Source organism: Nycticebus coucang, chromosome X (genome assembly GCF_027406575.1).
Source record: "Nycticebus coucang isolate mNycCou1 chromosome X, mNycCou1.pri, whole genome shotgun sequence".
NCBI classification, from domain to species: domain Eukaryota; kingdom Metazoa; phylum Chordata; class Mammalia; order Primates; family Lorisidae; genus Nycticebus; species Nycticebus coucang.
The window spans coordinates 89,372,532-89,397,740 of record NC_069804.1 but is presented as its reverse complement, the minus strand read 5'-3'; the positions used below and the strand labels follow the sequence as shown (position 1 = coordinate 89,397,740).

At 36.0% G+C, this 25,209-nt stretch overlaps 1 protein-coding gene across 2 annotated transcripts in view; it reads right to left on the bottom strand.

The window, feature by feature from the left end:
* Positions 1 to 8,607: 8,607 nt before the first annotated feature.
* ATP7A (ATPase copper transporting alpha) overlaps positions 8,608 to 25,209 on the bottom strand; it is a 219,408-nt gene continuing 202,806 nt past the window's right edge. For both annotated transcript variants that reach the window (XM_053579634.1, XM_053579635.1), the window contains 5 exons: positions 24,241 to 24,383; positions 16,946 to 17,149; positions 16,310 to 16,427; positions 12,279 to 12,381; positions 8,608 to 11,876 (listed from right to left, as the gene is read on the bottom strand). In XM_053579634.1, the coding sequence (XP_053435609.1) occupies positions 11,600 to 11,876; positions 12,279 to 12,381; positions 16,310 to 16,427; positions 16,946 to 17,149; positions 24,241 to 24,383 (845 nt within the window). In that variant the 3' untranslated portion in view covers positions 8,608 to 11,599. The remainder of the gene's footprint in view (positions 11,877 to 12,278; positions 12,382 to 16,309; positions 16,428 to 16,945; positions 17,150 to 24,240; positions 24,384 to 25,209) is intronic.

Here is a 25,209-nt window from a genome sequence, read left to right as displayed (position 1 = left end):
TAAAAAGGCATAGGTTAGCTGACTGGATACAAAAACTCAGGCCAGATATTTGTTACATACAAGAGTCACACCTTAACTTAAAAGAAATACAGACTCAGGGTAAAAGGATGGTCATCCATATTTCAGGCAAATGGTAATCAGAAAAAAGCAGGTGTTGCAATTTTATTTGCAGATACAATAGGCTTTAAACCAACAAAACTAAGGAAGGACAAGAATGTTCACTTCATAATTGTTAAGGGTAATACTCAATATGATGAGATCTCAATTATTAATATCTATGCACCCAACCAGAATGCACCTCAATTTATAAGAGAAACTCTAACAGACATGAGCAACTTGATTTCCTCCAGCTCCATAATTGTCGGAGATTTAAACACTCCCCTGGCAGTGTAGGATCGATCCTCCAACAAGAAGCCAAGCAAAGAAATTTTAGATTTAAACCTAACCATCCAACATTTGGATTTAGCAGACATCTACAGAACATTTCATCCCAACAAAACTGAATACACATACTTTCATCAGCCCATGGAACTTACTCCAAAATCGATCACATCTTAGGTCACAAGTCTAACCTCAGTAAATTTAAAGGAATAGAAATTATTCCAGGCATCTTCTCGGACCACCATGGAATAAAACTTGAGCTGAGTAACAACAGGAATCTGCATACTCATACAAAAACATGGAAGTTAAATAACCTTATGCTGAATGATAGCTGGGTCAGAGATGAGATTAAGAAAGAAATTGCCAATTTTTTGGAACAAAACAACAATGAAGACACGAACTATCAGAACCTCTGGGACACTGCAAAAGCAGATCAAAGAGGGAAATTTATAGCACTGCAAGCCTTCCTCAAGAGAATGGAAAAAGAGGAAGTTAACAATTTAATGGGACATCTCAAGCAACTGGAAAAGGAAGAACATTCCAACCCCAAACCCAGTAGAAGAAAAGAAATAACCAAAATTTGAGCAGAATTAAATGAAATTGAAAACAAAAGAATAATACAACAGATCAATAAATCAAAAAGCTGGTTTTCAAAAAGGTCAATAAAATAGATAAACCCTTGGCCAACCTAATCAGGAAAAAAAGACTAAAATCTCTAATCTCATCAATCAGAAACAACAAAGACAAAATAACAACAGACTCCTCAGAAATCAAAAAAATCCTTAATGAATATTACAAAAAACTGGATTCTCAAAAATATGAAAATCTGAAGGAAATTGACCAATACTTGGAAGCACATCACCTTCTAAGACTTAGCCACAATCAAGTGGAAATGTTGAACAGGCCCATATCAACTTCGGAAATAGCATCAACCATACAAACCCTCCCTAAAAAGAAAAGGCCGGGATCAGATGGTTTCACATCAGAATTCTACCAAACTTTTCAAGAGGAATTAGTAACTATATTACTCAACCTGTTCCAAAAGGTAGAAAAAGAAGGAAGACTACCTAACACGTTCTATGAAGCAAACATCACCTTGATCCCGAAACCAGGAAAAGACCCAACAACAAAAGAAAATTATAGACTGATATCACTAATGAATATAGATGCAAAAATATTCAACAAGATCCTAACAAACAGAATCCAGCAACATATCAAACAAATTATACATCATGACCAAGTCGCTTTTATCCCAGGGTCTCAAGGCTGGTTCAATATACATAAATCTATAAATGTAATACAGCACATAAACAAACTAAAAAACAAAGACCATATGATTCTCTCGATCGATGCAGAAAAAGCTTTTGATAATATCCAGCATCCCTTCATGATCAGAACACTTAAGAAAATTGGTATAGAAGGGACATTTCTTAAACTGATAGAGACCATCTACAGAAAACCCACAGCCAATATCATATTGAATGGAGTTAAATTGGAATCATTTCCACTCAGATCAGGAACCAGACAAGGCTGCCAATTGTCTCCATTGCTTTTTAACATTGTAATGGAAGTTTTAGCCACCACAATTAGGGAAGAAAAGGCGATCAAGGGTATCCATATAGGGTCAGAAGAGATCAAACTTTCGCTCATCGCAGATGATATGATTGTATATCTGGAAAACACCAGATATTCTACTACAAAACTCTTAGAAATGATCAAGGAATACAGCAGCGTCTCAGGTTACAAAATCAACATTCATAAATCGGTAGCCTTTATACATAACAACAATAGTCAAGTTGAAAAAACAGTTAAGGACTCTAACCCATTCACGGTAGTGCCAAAGAAGATGAAATATTTGGGAATTTAAATAACGAAGGACGTGAAAGATCTCTATAAAGAGAACTATGAAACTCTAAGAAAAGAAATAGCTGAAAATATTAACAAATGAAAAAACATACCATGCTCATGGCTGGGAAAAATCAACATTGTTAAAATGTCCATACTACACAAAGCAATATATAATTTCAATGCAATCCCTATTAAAGCTCCACTGTCATACTTTAAAGAGTTGAAAAAACAATACTTCGTTTTATATGGAATCAGAAAAAACCTCGAATAGCCAAGACATTACTCAGAAATAAAAACAAAGCAGGAGGAATTACGCTAGCAGAGTTCAGATTATACTACAAATCGATAGTGATCAAAACAGCATGGTATTGACACAAAAACAGAGAAGAAGATGTCTGGAACAGAACAGAGAACCAAGAGATGAATCCAGCTACTTACCATTATTTAATCTTTGACAAGCCAATTAAAAACATTCAGTGGGGAAAAGATTCCCTATTTAACAAATGGTACTGGGTGAACTGGCTGGCAACCTGTAGAAGACTGAAAGTGGACCCATACCTTTCACCATTAACTAAGATAGACTCTCACTGGATCAAAGATTTAAACTTAAGACATGAAACTATAAAAATACTAGAAGAGAGTGCAGGGAAAACCCTTGAAGAAATCGGTCTGGGCCAGTATTTTATGAGGAGGAACCCTCAGGCAACTGAAGCAGCTTCAAAAATACACTACTGGGACTTGATCAAACTAAAAAGCTTCTGCACAGCCAAGAACACAGTAAGTAAAGCAAGCAAACAGCCCTCAGAATGGGAGAAGATATTTGCAGGTTATGTCTCCAACAAAGGTTTAATAACCAGAATCCACAGAGAACACAAACGCATTAGCAAGAATAGAACAAGGGATCACATCGCAGGCTGGGCAAGGGATTTGAATAGAAGCTTCTCTGAAGAGGACAGGCGCGCGGCCTTCAGACATGAAAAAATGCTCATCATTACTTTAATCATCAGAGAAATGCAAATCGAAACTACTTTGAGATACCATCTAACTCCAGTGAGACTAGCCTATATCACACAATCCCAAGACCAGAGATGTTGGCATGGATATGGAGAAAAGGGAACACTTCTGCACTGCTGGTGTGAATGCAAATTAATACATTCCTTTTGGAAAGAGATAAGGAGAACACTTAGAGATCTAAAAATAGATCTGCCATTCAATCCTGTAATCCCTCTACTGGGCATATACCCAGAAGACCAAAAATCACATCATAACAAAGATATTTGTACCAGAATGTTTATTGCAGCCCAATTCATAATTGCTAAATCGTGGAAGAAGCCCGAGTGCCCATCGATCCACGAATGGATTAATAAATTGTGGTATATGTACACCATGGAATATTATGCAGCCTTAAAGAAAGATAGAGACTTTACCTCTTTCACGTTTACATGGATAGAGCTGGAACATATTCTTTTTAGTAAAGTATCTCAAGAGTGGAAGAAAAAGTATCCAATGTACTCAGGCCTACTATGAAACTAATTTATGGCTTTCATATGAAAGCTATAACCCAATGGTAACCTAAGAATATGGGGAAGGGAGAGAGTGAGGGGAGGGAGTGGGGAGGATGGGTGGAGATAGGGTAATTGGTGGGATTACACCTATGGTGCTTCTTACAAGGGTACATGTGAAATTTAGTAAATGTAGAATATAAATGTCTTAACACATTAACTAAGAAAATACCCAGAAGGCTATGTTAACCAGTGTGATTAAAATATGTCAAATGGTATATAAAACCAGTGTATGGTGCCACATGATTGCATTAATGTACACAGCTATGATTTAATAAAAAATAAATAATAAATAAATAAATAAAAATAATGATGGTGATGATTGGAATTAAAAAAATCAGAGATTAATGGAATTCAAACCAAAAAAAAATTATTCAGAAAATTAATGAAACAAAACGTTGGTTTCTTAGAAAAAAAATCAATAAAATAGATAAACCTTTGGCCAGACTAACTAGAAACAGAAAAATAAAATCTCTACTAACCTTAATCAGAAAAGATAAACAGGAAATAACAACAGATGCCTCAGAGATTCAAGAGATCATCTCTGAATACTACAAGAAACTCTGTGCCCAGAAATTTGACAATGTGGAGGAAATCTATCAATACTTAGAATCATACCTTCTCCCTAGATGGAACCAAGAAGAAATAGATCTCCTGATGAGACCAATTTCAAGCACTGAGCTCAAGGGAACAATAAAAGCTCTCCCAATAAACAAAAGTCCTGGTCCAGATGGCTTCACACCAGAATTCTTTCAAACCTTCAAAGAAGAGCCTATATCCATATTGTAGAAACTATTACACAACATTGAGAAGGGAGGAATCTTCCCCAGCATGTTCTACAAAGCAAACATCACCTTGATACCAAAACCAGGAAAAGACCCAACTGAAAAGGAGAACTTTGGACCAATTTCACTAATGAATATAGATGCAATAGTTCACAATAAAATTCTAGCCAACATATTATGCCTACACATTAAAAAAGTCATATATCACGATCAAGTAGGTTTCATCCTAGGGATGTAAGTCTGGTTTAACATACACGAGTCCATAAACATAATTAACCATATCAACAGAAGCAAAAACAAAGACCATAGGCTCCTCTCAATAGATGCAGAAAAAGCATTCAATACAATTCAGCATCCTTTTCTAACTGGAACTCTGATAAAATTAGGCATAAGTGACATATTCCTTAAACTGATTGAAGCCATCTATGACAAACCAAAAGCTAATGCAGTGAATGGAGTAAAACTTAAAATTTTTCCTCTTAGAACTGGAACAAGACAATGTTGTCCTCTATCACCACTACTATTCAACATAATGCTGGAAATTCTAGCCAATACAATCAGGCAAGAGAAGGAAATAAAGGGCATCCAAATGGGGGCAGAGGAGATCAACCTCTCATTCTTTGCTGATGATAAGATCTTATACTTAGAAGACTCCCAACAACTCAACCCCAAGACCCTTAGAAGTGATCAAAAATACAGTAACATCTCAGGATATAAAATCAATGTCCACAAAGCAGTAGCCTTTGTGTATGCCAACAACAGACATGTTGAGAAGCTAATCAAGGACATAATTCCCTTCCCAATAGCTTCGAAAAAAGGAAATACCTAGGAATATCCCTAACAAAAGATATGAAAGTACCTCTGCAAAGAGAATAACAAAACCCTAGGAAAAGAAATAGCAGAAGATATTAACAAATGGAAGAAGATACTATGGTCCTCACTGTAAAGAATCAACATTGTTAAAATGTCTATACTTCCCAAAGCAATATACAGATTCAATGCAATCCCCATTAAAACATCTTCCCTGCACTCACTCCCTGTCCTCTTTTGTCTTTCTCAAGCTTTCTCCCCATTTTCTTCCCTCTCATATAAAATAAACTTACACTTTTATATTCTCAAAAATATACCAACATCATACTTCCACGATTTGGAAAAAATAATTCTTCATTTTGTATGAAATCAGAAAAAAACCATATAGCCAAGGCAATTCTTAGTAATAGAAACAAAGCCATGGGTATCACCCTACCAGACTTTAGGCTATATTACAAGGCCATAGTGATCAAAACATCATGGTATTGACACAAAAATAGACATAGACATTTGGAACTGAACACAAAACCCTGAGATGAAACTAACATCTCATAGCCACCTAATCTTTGATAAACCAAACAAGAACATTCACTGGGAAAAATAATCCCTATTCAATAAATGGTGCTGGGAGAACTGGATAACCACACATAAAAGACTGAAAGTGGACCCATACCTTTCACCACTCACTAAAATTGATTCAGAAAGGATAAAAGATTTAAACCCATGGCATGAAACAATAAAATCCTCAAAGAAAGTGTGGGGGAAAATACTTGAAGTTATTGGCCTGGGGAAAGATTTTATGAAGAAGACTTCCATGGCAATTGCAACAACAAAAAATAAATAAATGGGACTTAATTAAACTGACAAGCTTAATTAAACAATGCAGCTAAGGAGACAACAATCAAAGCAAACAACCTTCAGAATGGGAAAAGGTATTTGCCTATTATGAACTGGGCAAAAGCTTAATAACTAGGATATACAAAGAACTCAAATTCATCAACAAAAGAAGAGCCAACAATTCCATAAATCACTGGGCAAGAGACATGAATAGAACCTCCTCTTAGGAAGACAAACGTATGGCTAAGAAACACATGAAAACTGCTCATTGTCCCTAATCATTAGACAAATCCAAATCAAAGCCACCCTGAGATATCAACCCTAGTGAGATTAGCCCACATCACAAAGTCTCAAATCCACAGATGCTGATGCAGTTGTGGAGAGAAGAGAACACTCACACTCTTGGTGGGACTGAAAACTCACACAGCCTCTTTGGAGAATCCTCAAAGAACTCAAGTTAGATCTCCCATTTGACCCCACAATCCCACTACTAGGCATCTATCCAGAAGAACAAAAAAATCATTTTACCATAAGGACACTTGCACTAAATTGTTTATTGCAGCTCAATTTACAATTCCCAGGATGTGGAAACAACCTAAAGGCCCATAAACTCAGGAATGGATTAAAAAAATGTGGTACATGCACACCATAGAATACTATTCAGCCATAAAAAGATGGCGACTTCACATCTTTTGTAATATCCTGGATGGAGTTGAAACACATTCTTCTTATTAAAGTATCGCAAGAATGGAAAAGCAATTACCCAATGTATTCAATACTAAGATGAAGCCAGTAGATGATCCAATACATGCCCCAATAGGAGAAAAACTCATTTCAATTCAAGATAGGGGAGGGATAATGAGGGAGAAGGCAGGATTTGTGGTGCTCCCACTGAATTGGCATGGAGTGGAGAGGGCTGGCATGCCTTTTGTGTATGGGACACAAGATTAACTGTACATATCTAAATCAAATATTTTGATCTGGTTGCTTGCGCCCCCAAATTAACCTGAAATAAATTTACTTTAAAAATAAAAAAAAAATAATAAGAAAAGATTTCTGAGCCTATTTCAAACTTTTTGAGAGAGAGGACTGACCGGAAGTTTTCAAATTTCTTAAACTGCATGATGCTCCCTTTATACTAGCAACTTGAGTTAAGTCTTGTCCTCAAGAACCTTGCCTTTCATCTCTCACTTCATTTCTGCAACTAATGATCACACCTGTGAAGATGAAGCGGTTTAACAAGTAGGACTGGGTAGTCCTAGCCAAAGAGGCAGCTCTATTTCTCTCATCTCTATTTGAATTCCAGCAGTCTTCAATGACTTAACCTAGCAAGACTTCCCCAACAGGAAGATTTTTGTTTTGTTTGTTGATTTTTTATCACTCCACAACCTTCTATGAGGTCAACAACAATAGTAGAGGCTGGCCAGCTGAGTAGATGCCTCTGAGATTTTACTCTTATGCTCTCATTTCCAATCCTATGATATCCTATCACTTTGAGTGATCTTGAGGATTGGGGAAGGGAGTCAACATTACCTTTTCCTCACAAATAAGTTTCAAACTTGTTCCTAAACTCAAAAGGAGTGTTTAACATAAAAATGTATCTTTGGTGGTATCTTCAAACATACTATATAGAAATTTTTTTTTCTGTTTAGCTCATTTGAGGTAGATACTCCACCAAGAATGTATTAGAGACTAAACGGAAAGGAGGAAAATTGTATTTCCTTTGTTTCTCATCCTCACTAAATGATATGCCAAGTGGAGTGGAGTCTGAAGGAAAATAGATTTCTTCTTCCCACTCTTATCAAATGTGTAGTTCTGTCTCCAATCCTCCCACATCAAAGATTAACAGCTGAAAAAAAAATGAAAAATACAACAAAGGTAGTTTAAAACTGCTGGTAGAGGAGGTTGAATAATTAACAAAAAGAGACATTGACAAACATTTTTTTTATAACACTATATTTATAAAGTTGAAGGCACATCCTTGGCAGAAATATGATCAATTACATGCCTATGGAAAAACAAACTACTGAATATCTTGACTATAGTATATGGATATTGCACAACATCATCCACTACTGTTTTTGGGTACCAAACAATCTTTAACAATGTTTATTATACATTTATTTAACTAAAAATGCAAGGTTGAGACACATTGTTTTGGCTACAAAAGGCATTTATTATCAGTGCTATTAAAGAAGCTCTTTTAATTGAAGAACAAGAATCCATGCTTTCTGCTCTCTCTGGTTACTTATACTAGATCGAGGAACTGCAGAAAGTTAATGTAAAAATATTAATAATTTGGCATGAATTTATATTTTTTTAGATTTGGTAAAATAACACTTTAAAATATAGAACAGATAAAAAAATTAAAAACCCAAAAGGAGTGATTCTAGGAATGTCTTTATTCTTTTTAAAATAACCAATAACCAGATGCCTCACCCAAATAAAATAAAAGAGTAAAATAAATATTAAGAAAATCACTTTAAAGCAAGATCCACAAGTAATGGAAAATATTCTCTAACATACATTTTTTTTTATTTTAAGCTGTATACAGAAAAAATATGCACATTTAAAATTTTGGAAACATCTTGTCTACAGTGATAAGCATTCTGTATGTCTAAATCAAGAATGATTTTTTAAAAAATTTAAATCACAATATAAAATTATTCAAAAGGCTTCAAATTTAACATTTTAAAATATGATACTAAACTAGGAAAAAATAACATTCCTATTTCCACAACTGACAACAATACTTGTTTAGGCTATACCAATAAATATAGTCTAATTGTGTTTTAATCTTTGAAATTCAAAAGCCATCTTTGGATATTTAAGTTAAAGATGCCCCATAGGTGAGTCTGAACCAGTACTGGATATCAAAATGTCCTTGTTATCTTTAGACTAAGAGCATGGTTGCTGAGTGAATACAGAAAAGTGATAAAGGAAACACAAACTTCAAATATTCAAAGATCAAATTCAAATATAAATCCATTTCCTATCTCTATAGTAATATGTGTAAATGTGTATATACATACATGTGTATATGCACATTATGTGAAGAAACATATCATAAACACACATTTATAAAAATTTGTTCTCACTAGTAATAGTCACTTAAAGCTAATTATGAAATGAAAGCAAGTTTGTGATCCCCTCCATAAATCATCTCTCTGTCCCTCTGAAGCTAATAGAAATTCAAGATTGCAAGAGACTTGTGGTGAATTCAAATGCGGGTACATATTCTTAGAGCAGGACTCTTTCTAAACAGCATGTTTTCTGTTCTTGTAACAGCTGAAATTATGTCCTTGATTACTCCCAGACTATAAGTTGCTACTCCCACTGGCCTCCTGAATGTGGGGCCAAGAGCATGACTCAAACACACTCATAATAATAAAAGTAGTAACTGGTATGAGTAGTAACTCAAACACACTCATAATATAAAAGTAGTAACTGAGAGAGAAAGAGGTGGAGGGGAGAGAAGGAAGAAAAGTGTTTCTTTAATTCAATTTGGCTCTAGAGTCAGAAAAATCTATTAAATATGTCATACCATCTGTTTCAGAAGAAATAAGTTATGTAATGACGGGCTAATAGAATTAAAATAAGAAATAAGTATTAAAACTCAAACTGGAAGCATCGAAGATAGCATAGGGCATAGGCATTGATCTAAAAAGGGGTCCAGATACACAAATCATATTTCATTAAAATGGGTTTGCCTAGCTATATTAATAGCACCTTCATCAAAGATTCAATTCTCCCTTTATTATATTAGAGACATAAATTACATCTTTTCCAAATCTGGAAAGACAGCATGGAATAATGCTGTAAACTGTGTGTGTGTGTGTGTGTTTATGTGTGTATAAATATATGAAACGATAAAAGAGAAAGGTGGTAGTAGAGGAGGAACTCCATTCTCCATCTCCACCTGATTTTAGACTCTCTTTTATGAAAATTATTTTTATATTTATTACTGACTTCAAAGAACATTTACTAAGTATAAAAGAACTAACAATTACTGAGTACAAATCCTTTGTGCCAGCTATCGCCCTAGCAGCTTTGCTTTTGCAATGATAACAAAATGTCAGTAATTTATTTATGAGTCCTCTTCATTTATATATTCTTGCATGAAATCGATGTTACAATTAACAAGGAAATTAACTCATACCAGTACCCGATCTCTGATCAGTTTATTACCTCCCAGGCACTCAAAGGAAATTTTTAAACCTATATGGGAATAGGAACAAGTTCCTGAATTTTCTAATCACACTAACTAGGCAAATGCAAACGTTTTAAATTAGAGAAAAGTACATATTTGGTTAAAAAGCATAATAACCTAGAGAAATTCTAATTTCAGTATTACAATTTACTATATTTTTTGGTATAAGCGTATTTGTGTAATAGCATTATTTTAAAGTCATTTTGAGACTTTAAAATTAAAAGATAATTAAAATCTATTGAATTACATATACTAGCAAAGTGATTATATTCAATCAAAAATTCAGTTAATCCAGGTAATTCTATAAAACCCATATATGCTAGAGATAATAGTGTTAATCTTTAAAAATGTTTGAGCAGAAGAAGCTCAAAATTTTAAGTTTCTTGACAGAGACTAATAAACAACACTGCGAAAAACTTAGAGTTGAACTCATCAGGAGCGAACTGAAAGCTAGCACAGAGCTGGGGAAGTTGAAGGAATAATTTTATACATTTTTTACAGCAATGAAAACATGACAGGCAGGGCACACTACAGGGTCTTAAGGTCTTCTGAGCTACAAAATTTAAAAAGGAGCAAGATATGGAAAAGGTTATCAATTATTTTTATCAATGAAATACCAACTAAACTTAGCTCACTCACAAGAAAATAACAGAAGAAAACATACTGGAACATCTAAGAAAGAAATGCAAGGACAAAGATACAGGTAAAGTAAGTGGGGTGGGGGAGCCTACAATAAATAAGGCACATCTATTTTTAAACAGTATTAACTGTTTACCTTCTAACACTAGATTCTGTATACACAGTGATTTGAAAGTCATTAACCCAATGGGGGAGGGATGCAGGCTCAAAAATATCTTCAAGGTCATGCTCTCAAATCTTCAATTTTTTAAATTATCTTTTTCTTGGGCTTTTATGGGGTCTCCTTATTTGTTGCTACTGAAAACAAAAAATACTGGAAATTTGGTTTAAATAAAGCTAAGTTCAATACCCTAAAAAATATATTTTTGCCACCAGACAAATGCAACTCAAATAGAACCCCTAATATGTAGTATAAGAGCATGAGACCAAAATAAAATCTTTCCACAATATTTTGAAAAGCAAACGTGACATCATGAATGCTGTGTCAATGCATGACAAATTAAAGTTGTAGCATTCTCTGTAGCCTTTTACAAGGCAGTGTCATCATCTTCCCTGAAGTCTCCCACCAGAAGTGAGTGCTTGTCAGGTTCACTGGTAACAACGCTGCTTAGGGAACGTTTATCAGATAGTAGTGAGTTTATGGAGGCTCTGCTGTAATTAACAATCCGATCCAGCACACCCAATTTAGGAGAATTTCTTGAAGTGCCATCTATTCCAACATGAATGCTGATTTCTGAAGGACTCTTCTGTCCTATATGGCTCCAGGCATGCAGTTTATAATTCTCATATGTTGGTTTCCTATAACTGAACATATGTAAAAGTATACAAGTCTAAAATAACCAAATGTGAACTAGATGCTTGTTACATATGCAAATGAAAGAAGATTTGCCCAGCATTAAAGGTACAAAGGTGGTCACTGCTAAATAAGTAGTTGGAAATAAAATGTGTGGGGTCACATGATAAGAAATCCTAGTTTTCAGAGCAGCATACTAGGTTTTACCCCCACTCACTGCTTGTGGTTGCTATGCATAAACTTCATGAAGTAACAGTTACACAGCTAATTATTGTTGTTATCTAATAATAATTCTTATTATTAAGAATGATTTAGGCTTACCATTGACAAATATAATACTAAAACCTACCAAGACTTACTATGTATGATGAAAGGAATATGAAATATAAATATGAGCAAGCCACCATACTTACAGTTTAAGGAAGAGAGAAGAAAGTACTACAGAAACAGATGAAGCAGCCATTGCTGCAGATCCCATCCAGGGCTGCAAAACCAAACCAATGGGCATAAAAACTCCTAGGAAACAAGTTGGATTACTTAGACAGTACTAAACAGATTACCAATGTGTTTCACAAACACACAGACATAAAATTCATGTGCAATTTAAAACAGAATTGCACATGAACTTTATGTCCACCCTGTATATTATATGTGTGTGTGTGTGTGTATGTGTATTTATTTATTTATTTAGCTTATCCTCTTGGTGGGTGGAGATTTATGTTACCGATATTTCATTATCAGAGTGTTGCTGTGAACAATTTTGTACATGTCTCTCCACATGGGTATTTGAAATAAAAATTTTTTTTTGAGACAGTCTCACTATGTCACCCTTGGTAGAGTGCTGTGGTGTCACAGCTCACAGCAACCTCAAACTCTCAGACTTACGCGATTCTCTTGCCTCAGCCTCCCAAGTAACTGGGACTACAGGTGCCCACCACAATACCCAGCTATTTTTTTGTTGCAGTTGTCATTGTTGTTTAGCTGGCCTGGGCTGGGTTCGAACCTGCCACCCTCGGTGTATGTGGCTGGTACTGTAACCACTGTGTTATGGGTGCCGGGCCAAAAATTGCTCTATAGTATATACTTAGGGGTGAAATTTCCTGGTCATAACATGGGCACATCTTCAACTTTAGGGGGATGGTCCTGAGTTATTCTCCAAAGTGGCTATACAGTTAACAATCCCACCAATAGTATATAGGAGTTCTACAAAGTCAACCACATTTGGTTTGGACAGACATCTTAATATTCACTTATATGATGGGATGATACAGAATTATTATACTTTTAACTTTTATGTGTCTGTCTTACTTTCCTACTTGTTCTACAATAATCATGCATAATTCTTTAAAAATCACTTGCTCCATGAATTAAGCTTACTAAACTTAGATAGTTCTTTTGCTCTTTGTCCTCTTTTGTGTGTCCTTGTTGATCAACAGCCTTGTAATAAGTGTTCTCATGTCATTTGTTGGTTTTTTGTTTGTTGTTGTTGTTGTTTGTTTTTAGAGACAGAGTCTCATTTTGTCGCCCTCGGTAGAGTACTGTGGCATCACAGCTCACAGCAACCTCCAGCTCTTGGGCTTAGGCGATTCTCTTGCCTCAGCCTCCTGAGTAGCTGGGACTACAGGTGCCCGCCACAACGCCCGGCTATTTTTTATTGCAGTTTGGCTGGAGCTGGATTTGAACCCACCACTCTCGGTATATGGGGCTGGCGCCCTACTCACGGAGCCACAGGCACCACCCCATGTCATTTGATGTTTTTTGTTTTTCTAAAATGAGAGCAAACAAGAAGAAAGTAACAACTATTTCTCTTATATCAATACTCCTACTAAGTACCTGAGTTTAGGAGATTCTCATATGCTTATTAAACAATTCTAAATTGTTTTTACTTGGTCACATTCATTCATTCTCTCTTGTCGTCTGATCTCTCAATGAAAAAAAAATACCTGTTGAACCATCATAGAATATTAAGAGCAGAAAATTCTCTGTCCATTAAAATCACAAATATGTAACAAGACAAAAATTAATGTAGAGTAAAAAAGACTGGAAGGAAATAGAGTAGAACTTCTCTAAGTTGACCATCCATGGAAATGTAACAAACTGGTCAACATATAGAGGTGGCCAACATAAGAACTAGGCCTACTGTACTGATAGGTACATGTACTTTACTTTCTTATATAGCTTTTCATATGAATAGCATATAAAACCATAATCAAAACATAGTAAAATTATATATACAGTATCACATAAAATCAATACATTTATTGTTTTCTCATGGTTTAAAATTTTTTTTCTGAAAAAAGAGTCAACCTTGTTCTGTTTTTTATTCTTATTATGCATGTAAGTGGGAAAAGCACTCTATACACTGACTACACCACTCAGTATACCTGAGCATTTTTCCACAGCAAATGACTTCACTGCATTATCAGATGCCTGACATCCTCTTCTTTTGGAGTCCCATCCTCACTCACTTCTCGTGCTTCATAGCTGCTTCATGCACTTTTATGCTAGTCTGTACTTTGGTCAATATTATATGGGAAATTGCTTTTTGGTCAGTTCATTACAGGTTGCCATTTAATCATCCATTACAAGGAAGCCTTCAAAATTGACTCCTTAGAATTCTGCCACGGAAGATGAATTATCTGATGGGGCCAAAACACCATGCTCTTGGAGCGTGACACATCCAACTTTCTTGAAACACTTCTGTATCATTTCTGGCTGAACTTTATTCCAAAGCAGAACTGATCCAGAGGACAGCATCCAGAGTGTTAATATCCAGATGTAATAGATGAAGTTGCTCCTACAATCGGATGACAGGTGTTTTAGTAATCACCCCGCTACACAAACTGGGTTTGGTAGCACATTTTTAAATGTTTTGATGATGACTTGATCAAGAGGTTGGATTTCTGAGGTTGTGTTTGGAGGCAGAAATTTCAGTGTCACATTTGTGAGATGATTGACTTGTAGGTGGCCAGGACAGTTGTCTATTGTCAGTAAAACGGACCATTTCTTCTTCATTTCTCAGTCAATATACCTAATCCTCTTCTCAAATAGGGTACCAGTCATCCATATGCATTTGTTTGATCTCCAAGTGATGGGGAGGTCTTCAGGCGTCAGGTTCTTGAATGTGCATTGCTTTTTGAACTTACCAATCACCAAGGGTTTTAGTTTCTCTCCAGTTGAGCAGGCACAAAAAAGAACTATAAAATGTTCTTTGGAAATGTTTCTGCTCTTACATTTGTCACCTTAATGATGGGGCTTCTGTCAGGCATCACCTTGAAAAAGAGTCCACACTCATCAGTGTTAATCAGTGTTAAAATTGTTGTCATGTTTGAAGCCTCTGGAAAAGTCTGGGAACTTTTTGATGAACTCTTCTGCAACTTCTATTGGAACCTCATTGAATTCACCACAGAAGACTTTCTGGAAGATCTCATATTGCAGTTTAATTTTCTTGAGCCAACCACTTGATGACTGGAAATCTGTCACCTCAAATTCCTATGAGAATGTTTTAGCAACTTCTTGGATAATCAACCTGGAGATTAGGGCATTAACTACCCTCATTTATTTGAACTAGTTTAATGTGGCTTCATTGGCTTCATCAAGGGAAGTTTTCCTCCCTTTCCACTGTAGGTCTCTGCTTTCCTTACCATCCATCTTCAAATACTCACGTGTATGTTTTTGGATGTTGCTAACTGTGGTCCTGCTAACACCAAAATGTTCCACTGTTTTTTCTTTGGCTGCTGCTTTCTAGAAAATGTAAAAGATCAACCTTTTCCTTCCATGTCAGCTCTTTGAGTTCTTTTCTCTGGACCCTGGTGTCTCAATTAACTGTATTTTTTTTCAGTAATTGTAGTACATACCTACATTTTAGACCAGGAAGATCTTGAAAATATCTTCCACAACACATGATAAGAAACAGGATGTTCATCACACAACAATAATAAAACACGAAACAAGAATTTACACTAAAGAAAAAACAATACAACTAAGGAGGAAAGCCCACACCTTCTACCTATAGGTGTAGAATGGACTCAACTTATTAAATTGATATTGTGTGTCACAGTCTAAATGGTCAAGATACAACTTACAGAGTTGGTCAATATATAGAGGTCAGTCTTCCATTGAGTATATGTGGTACATGTCTGGTCTATGAAAATTAGGTCAACACAAGGAGGTGGTCAATGTAGAGAAGTGGTCAACTATAAAGGTCTATTTTATAAAGTTGGAGAGAAAAAGAAAAGAAACCTGTCAGAATGCTTACACATTCTAAGGCTGTAGTGAACACTGCTGAAAATTAAAATGATTGATTTTACTATTGGCTCTTACCACACTTGCAGGCTACAAACAAAAACTAAGCTCAAAACTAATAATAAGATGACAAATTTCCATTATGATAGGTCTGGAATGACTTCAGTAGAAAAAGAAATACTAGTTAAGAATCACATACCAGCAGCTATGGGAATTCCAATCAGATTATAAATTAGAGCAAAGACAAAATTTATCCGAATCCTCTTGACTGTTTTCCTCGATAAGTCAATACTTGCTACTACATCCAGAAGATCATTCTGAGAACATAAGTATTTGTGGTATTAGTCAGATATGCTAATTTAACTAGTTACTTTTGCATTTCATATAATATATATTGAAGTTTATATTACCTTTGAGTAATATGTGAATTAACTACAAATTTTAGATATTGGTAAAACTTTGAGTTGGACTTGAAAGATATTTTTCAGAAATTTTTCTCATGGTCTTAAAAATATTTTTAGGGGTATATGCTAGTACGGAGATCAAATCTCATTAAAATAACTAGAACAAATATTTGTTGAAGACCATTTTATTCTAAATACATCCTTATATATTGTTCTTTATTTTAAAAAACTATAATTCTCATTTCTTTAGGATTAATAAAGTTAAGAAATAATTAGTAAGACTTCCCACACTCCCACCCCAAATTTTTAGTCTTAATGGCTAGGAACATGAGAATTAGGGCAGTATCACTGTGCCTAATACACTTTAAGACACTCTCATTGACCATGTGGGGTACTCTCACACTCCTTAAAGGTCAGGCCACAGGACTTACCCTTATCAAAACTACATCAGCTGCTTCAATGGCTACATCTGTGCCTGTGCCAATGGCAATCCCAACATTAGCCATTGCCAGGGCTGGGGAGTCATTGATTCCATCTCCCACCATTGCTACCCGTTTTCCCTCATCTTGAAGCTGCTTCACCTTGGCAACCTTGTGGGAAGGTAGAACTTCAGCAAATACTTTAGCAATGCCAACCTATGTAAGGAAAATAAACTAAAATCATTTCAAGAAATAATACTGAGCACCTGAAATGTAACTCTGCAGTAAATAGCCATCAGTTTTCACCCACCAGATGTGCACATCTGGATATAGAGAAATGAACTCTCCTATACCCTATTGGTTGGTGTGTAAATTGGTACGTTTGAGAGGGCATTTCACAGCCTATCAAAATGTGAATTCTACTTCTAGCTATATTTTGGACAGACTTGTATATGTACAAAAAAAGTATGTCCAAGGATGCTCATTATTGCCCATTTTGCAACTATAACATTTTCAAAACCACCTAAATGGTTTTCATTACAGAAATGCTTAATAAATTAGGGTACATCTATACCATGGAATTTCATATACCAGTGTAGAAAGAATGAAATAACTTCACGTGTTCAGAAACGGAAAAATATATGAAGTATACTGTTTTGTTAAAAAAAAAAAAAAGAGCAAACTCTCCCCACTCCCAGAACCCTCTGTAGTACCCAGAAAACCTGGGGCCATTGGGAAAGCAGGGAGCAGCCTATTAACTCCAGGGTCCAGCTCTACCACCTGAGAGTTTTCTCATAGTTTCTTCAGAATCACCAACACCAACTTCATTATCACCCTTCTCAGCACAGGTCTGAGAGGATTTCAATGCCCAACTTGCCGGCTTGCAGACTCATCAAAACCCTAGGCCAGAGGCATGTTAACTTAAAGAGCAAGAGGAAGTGAAAGGAAAATTAGGGCAAGGAAACAGATAAAAGAAAACATTCATGAGGAAGAATCAGCAGAAAAATCCTAGCAACATGAAAAACCAGTCAAGAGCAACCCACCCAAGGGACCGTGAGGTAGCTACTGCAGAGGATTCCACCTATAAAGAAATGTTAGAAATGACAGAAAGGGAATTTAGAATACAGATGATAAAAACAATGAAAGGAAATGATGGAAACAATGAAGGAAACAGCTGATAAAGTGAAAATAACCAAAAGGAAACAGAATCAAATAAAAGATGAATCAACATGAAGAATATAGAAAGGATATAGCAGAGTGGAAGAAATTAAAGCAGTCAATTAGGGAACTTAATGATGCAATAGAAAGTATCAACGACAGATTAGACCATGCAGAAGAAAGAATCTCACAGGTAGAGGACAAAGCTCTTGAGATTACTTAGATAGTTAAAGGCAGAAAAGAACTAAGAGAAAGCAGAACGTTCACTGACAGAATTATGGGACTTTATGAAGCTTTCAAACATACGAGTTACAGGTATCCCAGAAGGGGAAAAAGAATGCCCCGGGGAATGGAAACCACACTACAGAATATTATAAATGAAAATTTCCCAAATATCACCAAACATTCTGACACACTCCTTTCAGAGGGATATTGAACTCCAGGTCGCCTCAACTCTAACAGAGCTTCTCCAAGACACATTGTGATGAACCTGTCCAAAGTCAAGACAAAAGAAAAGATTCTGCAAGCTGCCAGGAGTAAGCGCCAGTTGACCTACAGGGGCAAATCCATCAGAGTGACCGCAGACTTCTCTAATGAAACTTTTCAAGCAAGAAGACAATGGTCATCTACCTTTAATCTACTTAAACAGAACAATTTCCAGCCCAGAATTCTATACCCTGCTAAGCTAAGCTTAAAAATTGACAGAGAAATCAAACAATTTACTGATATGCAAACATTGAGGAAATTCACCACAACAAGACCAGCTCTACAGGAATTGCTTCCACCTGTTCTAGACACTGACCATCACAATGTATCAAGAGCAAAGTAAGAACTCAGAAATTAAAGGACAGAATCTAACTTCCACAATGATGAAAGAGATAAAACTAAGCAATGGACTCTCACAAAATAAGATGAATAGAACACTACCTCACTTACCAATTATCTCAATAAAGGTTAATAGTTTGAATTCTCCACTGAAGAGGCATAGATTGGCTGATTGGACTAAAAAACACAAGCCATCCATTTCCTGTCTGCAGGAAACACACCTAGCTTCAAAAGGCAAATTAAAACTCCAATTGAGGGATTAGAAGACAATTTTTCAGGCAAACGGAATTCAGAAGAAAAGAGGGGTTGCAATCCTATTTTCACATACATGTGGATTTAAAGCAACTAAAGTCAAAAAAGACAAAGAAGGTCACTTCATAGTGGTCAAGGGAAAAATACAAGATGTTTCAATTCTAAATATTTATGCATCCAAGGGAAAAACACAAGATGTTTCAATTCTAAATATTTATGCACCCAACTTAAACGCTCCCAGATTCTTGAAACAGACCTTACTCAGTCTGAGCAATATAATATCCTATAACACCATAATAACAGGGGACTTTAACACTCCTCTTACTGAGCTGGACAGATCCTCTAAATGGAAATTAAACAAAGGTATAAGGGACGTAAATGAGACCGTTGCACAACTGTGCTTGATAGACGCATATAGAACACTTCATCCCAAAGATAATGAATATACATTCTTCTCATCGCCCAATGGAACCTCCTCCAAAATTGATCATACCCTAGGACACAAAACAAACCTCAAAAGAATCAAAAGAATTGAAATTTTACCTTGTATCTTCTCAGACCATAAGGCACTAAAGGTGGAACTCAACTCCAACAAAAATGTTCAACCCCACACAAAGGCATGGAAATTAAACAACATTCTGTTGAATGACAGTTGGGTATAGGAAGAAATAAAAGAGGAAATCATTAACTTCCTTGAGCATAACAACAATGAAGACACAAGCTACCAAAACCTGTGGGATACTGCAAAAGCAGTTCCGAAAGGAAAATTTATCACTTTAGATGCCTACATTTGAAAAATAGAAAGAGAGCGCATTAACAAACTCTCAAGCCATCTTGTAGAATTGGAAATAGAAGAACAATCTAAGCCTAAACCCAGTAGAAAAAAAGAAATACCCAAACTTAAACCAGAGATAAGTGAAATTGAAAACAAAAGAATCATTCAGAAAATTAATGAAACAAGGAGTTGTTTTTTTTTGAAAAAATAAAAAAAAAATACATAAACCTTTGGCCAGATGAACTAGAATTAGAAAAGTAAAATCTCTAGTAACCTCAATCAGAAAAGATAAAGGGGAAATAACAAATGATGCCACAGAGATACAAGAGATCATCTCCGAATACTACCAGAAACTCTATGCCCAGAAATTTGACAATGTGAAGAAAATGGATCAATATTTGGAATGACACCCTTTCCCTAGACTAAGCCAGGAAGAAATAGAGCTTCTGAACAGACCAATTTCAAGCACTGAGATCAAAGAAACAATAAAAAAATCTTCTGACAAAAAAATGCCCTAGTCCAGATGGTTTCACACCAGAATTCTATCAAACCTTCAAATAAGAGTTTATTCCTGTACTGCAGAAATTATTCCAAAAAACTGAGGAGGAAGGAATCTTCCCAAACACGTTCTATGAAGCAAACATCACCCTGATACCAACATCAGGAAAAGACTCAACTAAAAAGGAGAATTTCAGACCAATTTCACTAATGAATATAGATGCAAACGTTCTCAACAAAATCCTAGGCAATAGATTACAGCTTATCATCAAAAAAGTCACACATCATAATCAAGTAGGTTTCATCCCAGGGATGCAAGGCTGGTTTAAAATACACAAGTCCATAAACATCATTCACTGTATTAACAGAAGCAACAACAAAGACCATATGATCTTCTCAATAGATGCAGAAAAAGCATTCGATAAAATCCAGAATCCTTTTCTAATTAGCACACTGAAGAGAAAAGGCATAGGTGGCACATTTCTTAAACTGATCAAAACTATCTATGACAAATCCACAGCTAATATTTTACTGAATGGAGTAAAACTGAAAGCTTTTCCTCTTAGAACTGGAACCAGACAAGGTTGTCCTCTGTCACCATTACTATTAAAATAGTGCTGGAAGTTCTAGCCAATACAACTAAGCAAGACAAGGAAATAAAGGACATCCAAATGGAAGCAGAGGAGGTCAAACTCTCCCTCTTTGCTGACAACATGATCTTACAATTAGAGAATCCCAAAAACTCAACCACAAGACTCCTGGGAGTCATCAAAAAAATACAGTAATGTCTCAGGATATAAAATGAATGTCCACAAGTCAGTAGTCTTTGTATATGCCAATAACAGCAAAGATGACAGGCTAATTAAGGACATAACTCCCTTCATCATAGCTCCAAAGATAATGAAATACCTAGGAATATACCTAACAAAAGAGGTGAAGGACCTCTATAAAGAAAATTATGAGGTGGTGCCTAATGGCTCAGTGAGTAGGGTGCCGGCCCCATATACCAAGGGTGGTGGGTTCAAACCCAGCCCTGGCCAAACTGCAACAAAAAAATTCCCGGGGGTTGTGGCAGGTGCCTGCAGTCCCAGCTACTTGGGAGGCTGAGGCAAGAGAATGGCCTAAGCCCAGGAACTAGAGGTTGCTGTGAGTTGTGTGATGCCCACGTACTCTACCCAGGGCAAATTGGAAGGGGAGGTGAGGGGAGAGGAGGAGAGGGGAAAAGAAAGAAAGAAAGAGAGAGAGGGAGGGAGGGAGGGAAGGAAGTTAAGAAAGAAAGGAAAGAAATAAAGAAAAGAAAAGAAAGAAAATTAAGAAACCCTAAGAAAGGAAATAGCAGAGGATATTAATAAAGGGGAGAACATACCATGCTCATGGCTGGGAAGAATCAACATTGTTAAAACGTCTATACTTCCCAAAGCAATCTACTGATTCAATGCCATCCCTATTAAAATACCAACATCGTACTTTCAAGACTTGGAAAAAAGGATTCTGCATTTTGTATAAAACCAGAAAAAACCCCGTATAGCTAAGGCAGTTCTTAGTAATAAAACAAAGCTGGGGCATCAGCATACCAGATTTTAGGCTGTACTACAAAGCCATAGTGGTCAAGACAGCATGGTACTGGCACAAAAATAGATACATAGACACTTAGAATCTAATAGAAAACCAGGAAATGAAACTAACATCTTACAATCACCTAATCTTCGATAAACCAAACAAGAACATAGACTGGGGTAAAGACTCCCTATTCAATAAATGGTGCTGGGAGAACTGGATATCCACATGTAAAACACTGAAACTGTGTTTTATACACCTTTCTCCACTCACAAAAATTGATTAACTGGAATATCCACATGTAAAACACTGCAACTGTTTTACACACCTTTCTCCACTCACAAATATTGATTCAAGATGGATAAAGGACTTAAATTTAAGACATGAAACAATAAAAATCCTCAAAGAAAGCAAAGGAAAAACACTGGAAGATATCAGCCTGGGGAAAGACTTCATGAAGAAGACTGCCGTGGCAATTACAATATCAACAAAAATAAACAAATGGGACTTAATTAAACTGAAAAGCTTCTGTACAGCTAAGGAGATAACAACCAAAGCAAAGAGACAACCTACACACTGGGAAAGGATATTTGCATATTCTGAATCAGACAAAAGCTTAATAACTAGGATCTATAGAGAACTCAAATTAATCCACGTGAAAAAAGCCAACAATCCTGTATATCAATGGGTAAGAGACATGAATAGAAACTTCTCTATAGAAGACAGACGAATGGCCAACAAACATGAAAAAATGCTCATCATCTCTAATTATTAGAGAAATGCAAATCAAAACCACCCTGAGATACCGTCTAACCCCAGCGAGAATGGCCCACATCACAAAATCTCAAAACTGCAGATGCTGGTGTGGATGTGGAGAGAAGGGAACACTTTTACACTGCTGGTGGGACTGCAAACTAATCCAACCTTTTTGGAAGGAAATATGGAGAACCCTCAAAGAACTCAAGCTAGACCTCCCATTTGATCCTGCAATCCCATTACTGGGCATCTACACAGAAGGAAAAAAATCCTTCTATCATAAGGACACTTGCACTAGACTGTTTATTGCAGCTCAATTTACAATCGCCAAAATGTGGAAACAGCCTAAATGCCCACCAACCCAGGAATGTATTAACAAGCTGTGATATATGTACACCATGGAATACTATTCAGCCATTTAAAAAATGGAGACTTTACAGCCTTTGTATTAATCTGGATGAAGTGGAACACATTATTCTTAGTAAAGCATCACACGAATGGAGAAGCATGAATCCTATGTACTCAATTTTGATATGAGGACAATTAATGTCATGGTGGGGGTGGGGGATGGGGAGAGCAGAGAGAGAAAGAAGGAGGGAGGGGTGGGGGAAAGGAAGAGTAGAGAGAGGGAAGGATGGTTGGGGTGGGGTCTTAGTGTCTGATACACCTTTTGTGGGCAAGACACATTTGTAAGAGGGACTTTACCTAACAAATGCAATCAGTGTAACCTGGTTTCTTGTACCATCAATGAATCCCCAACAATAAAAAAAAAGAAGATTAAACTACTGAATAATCTATAAAAAATGATCTAATAGATGTTAAAAATACCAGAAATATATATTTGTATACAAACATATGAAAGACTTATGGTGGGAGGGGAGTAGGAGTAGATAGGGAGCATGAGGAAAGGGGTGACTTAAACTTTTTACTTTATACCCTTCTGTATTTTGTATATAAGAATATATTCATATATTATTTGTGTTATTTAAAGAAAAAGGAGAAGCATTACAAAGTAGAAAATACTGAAGAATTTTAGACAAATATGAAGGTCAGAAGCATAAAACTGGTATATCAAAGTGATTCATTAGCGAAGTATTTCCATAGGAGGCACTGAGCATGGGCTAGAGAGAGACCTGCATGGAGCTACTGCCCTATTTCAGGAATGAGAAGAACCTGGCTTAGGTTGGCAGCATTGGTGAAAAACATAAGCAACATTTCAACGGAAGCATCAACAGAAACTTGTATATAGTGTCACTCAAGCATCCCATGCGGTAAGCAAATACCTTTTTACTTACAACAGTAACATACAAAGTCCACAGTTCTTCCAGCATAGTATGCTAATTCTTCTTTAAAGAACCAGATATGACTACTCAGTGATATGAAAATAATAGCAATATAAATTTCTTAGTATCTAAAGAAATAAAGTACATAAAGAATCTGAAGTTACCACATACTCCCCACCCCAGTAACTAAAGAAACCAGTTACCTGAGAAGCAATAGATCTAGCTGTTTTACTGTTGTCTCCAGTCATGAGAACTACTTCTAAGCCCATAGATTTCAGAATATGGACAGCCAGTTCTGCTTCAGGCTTCACTGTGTCAGCAATGGCTATCAGGCCACACAGCTCATCTGATACAGAAGCAAAACATAACAGAGTTTGGAATATGCTGGAAGCAGAATAATGTTTGACTTTAAAATTCAAAAAGAAGCGAATTTTAAAGTAAAGTTGTTCAGGGCTTGCCTTAACTCAAAATATCTCTGAGCTCACACAGACTTTATACCACAAGTATATTTGGTTATGAAAATTTCACAGATTGAGGCAGGGGTTACTAATAAGGTAATAATAAGCTAATAAAAAGATCCTTACTGGATAATAAAAAACCCTTTTTCTTTTGGTAGGTTATTTGCCAATAGCCCCACACACTTTAAGTAAAGGCAAATGAAACTAAAACTTTTTTTTTTTCTATTTAAGGTTAAGCAGGGGTGAGTAGAGAACTAGCATTTTAGATTGGGAAAAATATTACTGCAAATTTTATTGTTTTATTCAATTGAAAAAAAGGAAAATGGTATACTCTGCTTCTTCCCAGACCTGAAAAGGCTTTAGTAAGATACTACCTCCATATTTGGCAAAGATTATAAATGGTGAATTAATCTCACAACTAGAAATTTACCCTAAGAAGTAATTTGACAAAAGAAAGCACCTAAAACCTCAAAGATATAGAGGGAGGGGAGGGAGGGGGGAGGTTGGGCAGAGGGAGGGTGATTGGTGGGATTACACCTGCGGTGCATCTTACAAGGGTACATGTGAAACTTAGTGAATGCAGAATATGATTGTCTTAACACAATAACTAAGAAAATGCCAGGAATGCTATGTTAACCAGTGTGATGAAAATGTGTTGAACTGTTTATAAAACCAGTGCATGTTGCCCCATGATTGCATTAATGTACACAGCTA